This window comes from Crocodylus porosus, unplaced genomic scaffold (assembly GCF_001723895.1).
Source record: "Crocodylus porosus isolate Cpor-Errol unplaced genomic scaffold, CroPor_comp1, whole genome shotgun sequence".
In the NCBI taxonomy this organism is placed as follows: Eukaryota; Metazoa; Chordata; order Crocodylia; family Crocodylidae; genus Crocodylus; species Crocodylus porosus.
The window spans coordinates 10285679-10294276 of NW_017728936.1; the positions used below are offsets into that span (position 1 = coordinate 10285679).

Here is an 8598-nt window from a genome sequence, read left to right on the forward strand (position 1 = left end):
TAAGAGCTCCGCCGGGCCCCCTCTCTCATCCCAGCCCCCAGCAGCCGTCCGCCGGTGGGAGGTGACCCTGCCCCGGGAGGTGGCGGATGCCCCGTGGTGCTGGGTACAGCTTGTTGAGATCCAGGGTAACCTCCAGGCCAGGACATTGTGTCTCTGGGGCTTTGACTCCGCTCCAGCACTTGGGTAAGCATGAAATGCCTCCGTCGTGATGGCTCTAGCACGCGGGCCGACGCTGGGGAAGCCAAGTCCACGGGGACAGTGTCGGTGCAGGGGTGGGGACAGAGCTCTGCCCCGGGACCTGGATTCCCCTGCCCTCCCACTCCTTGCCCTGGCAGGCACCGTGGCCCAGGCACTCTTGCCAGCAGGTTTGGGAAGGCGCAGGGTCCCCTCCGTCATGCCCAGCTGACCGGCTCAGTGACCGCCCTCGTGTGCAGCCCAGCACCTGCAGGCCAGCTCTGCAACCTCCTGCAGCACTTGGGGGTTGTCTGAGGGGACCGGGCCTCTCTCCTCACCCAGAGGTGGAGCCAAGCCCCTGCCTGTCTCTCAGAGGGCGTCTAGGCCTCGGCACGCTTCCCTGCCTTGAAGCTTCAGCTCCAGACTGCTCAAGAGGGGACGGGGCAGTCTAGTGGTGAGGGCCGAGAGCCAAGACTCCTGGGTCTCATTCCCAGGCTCGCCTCTCCCTCGCCACATGACTGTGGACTGGACGTGTCTGTGCCTCAGCTTCTCCATCTGCACAATGGGACTAATGACAGAGCGGCGGCCTCCCAGGGAGGGTGGAGGCCTGAGTCACTGAGGCCTGCCGCAGCCTTTGAAGTCCCAGGTCCTATAAAAGCTCGGGGAATTATACCAGAGAGAAGCTGGGCTGGTTGGGATCCTCCCGCCTCGAGGTCTCAGGGTAGGTGTCTGGTCTCTTGCAGTCCCAGGGCCCAGGATGGTGTGACACAGCCTGGGACGCTCCGCGGGGCAGGCAGCTGGCGGAAAAGTGGCGATCTTAGATGGTAAGCGGTGAGGGGCCCTCCCGACACAGGGCAGAGGCATGGGAGTGCCTGGGAACAGGGCGCTGGCACACGACTGATGTCCTCCGACGTAGCCTGACGCCGGGGCTCGGCCTCTGTGGTCTTGCAGCATGTCCTGGCTGATACCTCCCCTGTCCCCCAGTAGCTTCAAGCTCATATTGTGTTTCTTGGAAATGAATTTCCACAGCTGCTTGTTTCACCCCAGAGGTGGCTGCCTCGGTCCCGGCTGGGGGCTGTCGGGAGAGGTGGGGGAGAGCCCAGCCCTGTGTGTGGCACGTGAGGGAGGGGGCCCTGTTGTGAGATGCGCACTGTGTGGGGGGAAGAGGGACTTGGGGGTGGGCGCTGAAGTGGGGCTGGGCTGTGCCCCACAGCTGCCTCTGGGCTAGGCTCCGGGGCTGCCCGGGGGGGTCTGTGCTGAGCTCGCCTGGAGCTGCGTGGCCCGTGCCCCGGGAGCAGCCCCCACGCACCCAGTCCCCGCCGGGTCGCGCCACCCTTCAGCGCGGCTCCTGCTAGCCGACCAGCCAAGCCCCTGCCATGCCAAGGGCAGCGGGGCTGGGGCATCAGCTCCTGCTGATGGAGGGAGGAAGCAGCTCCGCCCGAGGTGGATTATTCACCCCAGCGGCCTCCTCCCCAAACAGGTCTGTGCGCCTGGGCCGGCTTTGCCGGCTCGGCGTTCCCAACCCACTCGGGGATGACTGTTTCCTCGAGAGGCCGGGATCCCAGCCCGGCGCTGGGCCGGGGCGGAGACGCTGCTTGCTGGGCCCGAGCGTGGTTAGCGTCGCCTCCCCGGCATCCGCGACGCTCGCTCCGGTGGCCTCCGATTCCACGCGGATCGCTTTCGCCCGCCCGCCAGCGGAAAATCCAAAGCTCCTGCACCGCGATGGGGCCCGAGGGCCGTGCACGGCCCCCGCGACCCGAGCCCCTGCGTCTGGGGGCCTCGGCCCTCGGTGTGGGGGGGCTCATTTGGGCACAGCTAGTGCTGACGGCTCCAGGTGGCTGAGCCGGACTCGGGTGGACTCGGCATCCTCCGGCTGGGGGAGCAGGCGGAGGCCAAGCCCGGTGCTCCCCGGCCCTCGTGGCTGCAGGGGGCTGGGGACCCCCGGGAGCTACCTCTGGCTCCGCATACTGCAGCCGAGGCCCCTGCACGCCTCTGCCTGCTGCGTCGGGGCCTTGCTATGTGACCCCAGCCGCTGGCCTCCCTGCCCTGGGGCTTGCGGCTGCGTCACCGGCGCCGTGACACGTCTCCTTCCCTGGGGCAGCGAGGCTCCGGGGGTGGGTGGCGTGGCAGACGCTTGGAGATCCCCAGCGGTGAGGCACGGCGGGTGCGGGTCAGCCTGCCCTCCACCGTGCCCCCCGTGCCAGCGGCAGGCAGCGCGCCGCACGGCCGCTCCAGCCAGCGAGTGTGCCAGCCCCGCCCTGGCACCCGGCCAAGCGTGCCGAAATCCCGCCCAGCCGCGCCGGGGAAGGGTTTTGAATCAGGGTCGTTGCCTTGGTGACCGGAGACTCTCGGAGCCATGCGAGCCGCTGTCCTGCAAGTGTGGGGAAGCGAGCGGAGAGTGCGCAGGACTGTCCAGGGGCTTCCCCGGCACCAGGTATTCTCCCTAGGCCCCTTGGGGGCCAGCCAGAGCCCGGGCCCGGGAGCCCTGCCCCTGCCCCATGCCAGCTGCTGCCCCTCTGCGTGGAGCTGCACCAGAAATAAACTTTCCTCCCAGTTGCAGCCCGGCGGGTGCCCGGGTGTGCCCCCCTGCATCTCACCTGGGGTCTGTTGGGAAGTGGGAGTGGCGGGGGGGTTGCTCTTGAGAGCAGTGCTTGGGACCCACCAGGCTCTTGAGTTGGGGGCAGGGGGTGGGGAGCTGGCCAAGGGGGTGCCCTGGGCACCCTGGCTTACATGGGGCAGTGCTTCTGCCTTCAGGGCACTGTCAGCTACGTGCCCCGGGCTCACAGACACTAGTAGGACTCCAAACTCCTGGGTGCTGTTGCTAGCTCTGCTACTGACTCATTGGCTGGCCTTGGGCATGGCACTTACCCCACCCTGGGTGCAAACGTGACTGCCTGCCTGTAGTGGGCACTTCCAGCCATGGGTGTGATGCCCCCCAGGGGCATCCCCTGCCCCCCATCCATCCCATAGGTGCCCAGAAGTGAGGCTGGCACCACTGGCTGGCACCAGGGGTCTTGGCCTGGTGTCTTTGCTCTCCTGTGCTGCCTGTGGCTGGCCCCCAGTCTAGTAACACCCTTCCCCCCTCCTCTTGAATTGGGTCAGGTCTCCCCCCACCCCCAGCCCTTTCTTGCAGCCGCCTGGAGCAGAGCTGGCAGCTCCTGAAGAGCCCCAGCCTCCGCCTCTGCCTCTGCCTCTGAAATACCAGAGTCCGGAGGCCGGCGGGGGGGCGTTCCCGTGCCCAGCCGCTCCAGCAGGGCATCCCGTGGGCATCGCAGCAGCGGGCTGCAGCCGGAAGTGCGCTTGCGGGGCTGAATTATTGATGGGGCAGCAGCCTCCCCGGGCAGATCGGGTGCAGCGTGGATGGGAGCAAGCAGCAGGGCCTTGCTGTGGCCCTGATCCTTAGTCTTCCCACGGTTTCCCATTGCCCTTCCTTCTCCCCGCCCCCCAGCAGCACCCACTGTGCAGGCCCAGGCTGCACCTTGCTCCTCTCCGCAGCACAGGGGGCGGCCCCGGTGCATGGATAGCTGGGGGGCACCAATCCCTCTCCTGGCCTGGCTCACTCCCAGCAGCCATGGCGATGCTTGAGAGATGCATTCTCCTTCATCTTCCCAGGGCTACGTGGGCCTCAGTGTCAGTGCCCCCATCCTGCCCGGTCAGAGGGCCAAGCCCCTGTCTCCTGCCCACCTTGCGGTGACAGGGAGCAGCGGGGCAAGGACAGGGCCTTGCCTCAGGGGGCCTCTGGGTGGGCAGGTGCAAATGGGAGATGAGGATGGAGAAAGCCCACAATCTGGATTGGATGTGGGGCTTCTCTGACACTGATTTGCCCTGTGTCCCTTGTCATGTCCCTTTCCCATCCCCACCCAAATTCCTCCCGTCAAACAGGGTCCTGGGAACTTAGTCCAGCAGGGGCCTGTGAGCCTGGACTCCCAGGTCCAGTCCTTCGCTCTGTTGTCTTCCTCTGACCTCTCAGTGGGGCAGGAAGGGGTCCGGCTCCTGGTCTCTGCTGCACATGCCAACCAGGCTGTGGGGGGGGGAACTTCTGGGGCCACGCTCCGTCCTCTGGCAACTGGGTTGAGACTGTACAGACTCACTCTCCATGTGGCTGCAAGATGGGCAGGGCTTTCGGGCCTTCCAAGCCCCCCAGACACCCCTCCAGTCCCTGGGCCCGGGATCCAGTTCCTTTCTGCCCACCACGTGCCACTGACTGCCCCCAGGAAGGTGGGGAGGACAGGCAGACCCCTGCCAGGCCGTGGCTCCCTCCCAGGGGCTGGGGGAGCAGGTTTTGGTGAGGCAGGTGGCGGCGGTGCTGGAGCCTGTCCCCCCGGCAGGCGTGGGCAGAGGGCTCCTTCCCCCTGGGTCCCCCCCGGGCATGGGGAGATGCCCTTTTCCAGCCTCTGACCCCTGTCTCTGGGCTCTCCTCCCACAGCCGATGCTGCCAGTGGTGCTCACCCAGCCCCGGCCACCAGGATGTCCCAGCTCTCCTCCACCCTGAAGCGCTACGTGGACTCATCCCGCTACGCAGAGACCACCTACAGCAAGACCCCCAGCTATGGCTCCTACTCCTATGGCTCCAGCCTTACCACCTCCTACCCAGACAAGGACAAAATCGGCTTCAAAACTGGCCCCACTGGCACCTACGTGGTCCCTGGCCATCTCCGTGCCGCGGGCACCTCCCCGACCAGCTACGACCCGGGCCGGCTGGCCCTGCACCCCGACCCCAGCATCCGGCTGAACCTGGGCTACAGGCACATGCCAGGGCGACCAGCGGGTACCAGCGGCCTAAATGGGGGATCCTGCTACTCCTACGCCGGCTCGCCCAGCAGCCCCTCCAGCTACGTCCCAGCGCCGGCCCCCCTGAGCCGCAAGAAGTCCAGCAGCCACTCGGACCTGGCGCGAGAGTTTGCAGGGCTGCACACGTCTGACTCGTACCGAGTGGACTCGCCCGCCCACAGCCCCCTCGTCGCCCGCAGCCGGCCGGAGCTGTGCGCCCTGCAGAGTCTCTACCAGGCCGCCAGCCGCTCGGAGTACGTTCAGGAGTACCTGCAGTCCTACAGCCGCACGGGCGGCCGTCCCCTCGCCAGCCCCCACCCCTCGGCCCAGGAGGTTATCACGCCCACCCTGCGCACCCCCAGCCACTGCTCCGGCCAGCCCTGGGAGCGCAGCCAGAGCCGCACCGACTCGCCGGCCAGGGATGCCTCGGTAAGCGCCGCGTCTCGGCCCGGGAGGTGGAAGGTGTTGGTGCCTGGTTTGGGGTGGGGGTGCTCGAACCGAGATTCAGGTCAGCAGCAGTGAGCAAATGAGCATGGCAGTGCTGTGCAGTGGTTAGAGCAACAGTGAGAGAGGCCGGACACCTGGGCTCTGCTCCCGTGTCTTACGTGGAGCTTGGTGCGCTGGAGCAGAGGGCAAGCGGCAGGACGCCTGGGCCCCATCTCACCCTGAACCTCGCCAGTGCCTGACCTGCAGAGCTGCAGCCGCTGGAGCTGGGTGACCCCTGCCCTGCCCCGGGTCCTGCCTCCCTCGGTGAGGGGTGCGGATGGGCTGTGCCAGGGAGGGTATCGGGGGTGAGGCTGAGCCGGCTCGCAGGGCACGGGCAGGGCACGTGGTCACACGGGCGGGTCTGAGAAGGGAGGGCCGGTCCTGGGCAGAGCCCTGCACACACGGACAGTCCCGCATAGCGGAGCGCTTGGCAGCTCTCCTCTCGCGGTTGCTGTCCGGACATGGACCCGTCTCCCAGACACCTGCGCTTTGGCCATGCCCAGCGGGGCACCCTGCAAGCCTCTCACCCCTGCTCCCCACTTCCAGTGGCAGCAAAGTGAAGGGCTGGCTGGCAGGGAGCGCGGGCAGTGAGCTGCCCAGGGGACCGGACAGCAGCACAGGGCAGGAGCTCCTTGCTCATAAGCCCTAGCTACCCGAGCGGTCATGCTAATCCAGGTGGGGTGGGGGTCTGGATTTGCTACCCCTGTGTGTCCAGGTCCACCTGGCTCCATGCATCCCCCCTAGCACCAGGGCTGCGCCAGGTGCCCCGCAGGGGTCGGGGTGCTGCAGGCAGGAGACCTTGGCATGGGGGCGGTGCCCGGGGGGACAGGCGGGCAGCTCTGTGTCCTGGGGAAGGCCAGACCAGCTCGGTGCTCCCTCCAGTCCTGGACAGTCTTCTGGTGCTCCAGCATCCAGCCTGCCCACAAGCCCTGCACGCCTGTCCCTTCTGCCCCAGACCCATCCAGGGGACACTGGCTTTCTGAGGGCCCCTGCTCGCTGAGGTCACCGAGCACAGCAGAGCCCCCACAAAACCCTTGCACTGGGCAGGGGGTTCTGCATACACACACCCCACACGCGCACAGGGGAGTGCATGGGCACACGGACACACATGCGCAAGGCCACACAGTCTGGCTTCTTCTTACATGTACATACCCACACACACACGCACATTCACACCACCTACACACACCAGCTCACAGCCTGGTTTCCTCTCCCATGGGCATACACACACTCCGGCACTCGTGCTTCACACACACACTCACCACTCCACCCGATGCACACACGTTCACGTATCACCTCCACCTACATACAGAAACCAGTGCACTCAGTTTACCCCTGCTGTGCACAGACCTATATGCACACACGTGCAGTGCACTGCCCCCATTTGCACAGCCCCCCCACACACACACACACACATACACCCGGGGCCATGCTCACCTCTTCTCCCCCAGCTCCCGCGATGGGCTCCTGCTGGGACGTGTGAAGCCCAGGCTGGCCCTGCTGTGGGCACGCCAGCCCGGCTGCGTGTGCATGTTCCCGAGACGTGGTTGAACAATGACGCTTGTTATGTAAGCTCTGCCGCGCAGAGCCGGGAGAGAGCGCCAGGCTCGCACAGACCTCTGCTCCGCCTGGGCCCCGATCCCTCCCTGCCAGGACCCTGCCTTCTGCTTCTGACCCCTGCCAGGAGGTGCCTGCTGGTGCCTGGGGGGCGGCGGGTGGGGGCAGCTGGGCGGATGCAGCGGGCAGCAGTCGCTGCCAGGGGTGGGTTGGGAGCGAGGGGCACTGAGGAGCCAGGTAGCTCATGCTAAGGGTGGGCCTAGCTGGGAATACAGCGAATCAAGGCATCCACGTGCCCCCTCCCTGCCCCTGGCACCGGGCCCGGCACAGCCCGTTCTGCGCTGCCTGAGTGCCCGGCTCGCCCTCGCCGGCAACAGGAGCCGGGTGACGTAACCTGGGCTGGGCCAGGCTGCGCCGGCTGCCGGAGACACCGTTGGGGGAGGCTGGTTCGGCCTGCGCCAGGGGCTCCTGACGGGGGCTCGGATAGGGACCCGCGCTCGTCCCCAGCTGCGGTGAGGGGAGCTCGCGGTGCCTGCGCTACACGGGGCACGCGGCACCGGGTGGCAGGACTCCTGATGCCTCCTCTGCTCAGCTTGGGCACCTCGAGCTGCTCTGCCGGGGATCCAGGGACCCCTGGGAGCTGCTTGGTGGGAGGGGTCCGCGCCGTGACTGCCCCTGGCAGCCAGGAGCCACCCTCCGTGCAGCACCTTGCGCTGGCAGGCTGGGGCTGGATCAGAGCTGCAAGAGGGCGGGGGCACCTGGGTAGCCCGACGGCACCGTTCCTCGAGGGCTTTGTCGCTGTGGGGGCTGTAGCCACGGCCAGCCGCCTGCGCTTTTGCCATGGCGTCTGCTTCTTACCATGCTGCTCCGCGAGCATCGGAGCGTGTCCACCCTGAGTGTTGCATGGAGACAGCCCGTTCCCCATGGCGTAGCTGCTCTGCGTACACGCCTGCACACGCACCCACATGTGGCAGCACACGGCGCCCAGGGCCCAGCGGGGAATTTTGCACTCCAGGTTCAGTCGGGCACTTGCTTCTGCCCCTGGGCACCTGCCTGGTCCCCGTCTGCTCCCACCCCCCGGCCCGGTATGGGACTGGGGGCAGTGACTCTGCCCTTCAGCTCGTCCCTGCTGGATTTGCACCCGGGGGTGGTTGGTAGGAGCCAGAGGGCAGCCTGCGTCCAGCCCTGCCCCACCCGTGCCTGGGGAGGAGGGGCAGAGCCAGCCCCAGGCGCGTGGCTGCCCGGGGACAACAGAGGAGAGTGCAGGTGCTGTCCTAGCCCTGCCCTTGAGGCCTCAGTGCAGACGTAAGCAGCCAGAGCTGGGACCAGCCAGGCCCTGCGTCCTGTCTGAACGCTGCTGCGGGGGGTGGGGGGGCAGGACAGCACGAGACAGGAGCCTGCTGGGGCATTGCCACCTCCCCCACTGCTAGGCAGTCATGGGACTCGGGCAGCCACCTGCAAGCTCTCACGCAAGCCGGGCCTGGCCCCCACCTCTGGGAGCTCCCCCTGCCAACAGGAGCAAGCTGCCCTGTGATGCCATGCGCTCGTACCCTGGGGGAAAGCTGGGACCCCGCTCCTTTGTGCCCTTCCCAGCTGAGCTGAGTCCCGGCC

At 67.2% G+C, this 8598-nt stretch overlaps 1 protein-coding gene and 1 long non-coding RNA gene across 2 annotated transcripts in view; one reads left to right on the plus strand and one right to left on the minus strand.

Annotated features, from left to right (window-relative positions):
• The first annotated feature begins 846 nt into the window (after positions 1-846).
• The window catches only part of USP2 (ubiquitin specific peptidase 2), a 17202-nt gene continuing 9450 nt past the window's right edge, over positions 847-8598 (plus strand). The window contains exons 1-2 of the mRNA XM_019547080.1: positions 847-998; positions 4601-5373. Of these exons, the coding sequence (XP_019402625.1) occupies positions 4642-5373 (732 nt within the window). The 5' untranslated portion in view covers positions 847-998; positions 4601-4641. The remainder of the gene's footprint in view (positions 999-4600; positions 5374-8598) is intronic.
• LOC109318059 overlaps positions 3833-8598 on the minus strand; it is a 15351-nt gene continuing 10585 nt past the window's right edge. Inside the window, exon 3 of the long non-coding RNA XR_002103173.1 lies at positions 3833-3847. This is a non-coding gene — a long non-coding RNA (uncharacterized LOC109318059). The remainder of the gene's footprint in view (positions 3848-8598) is intronic.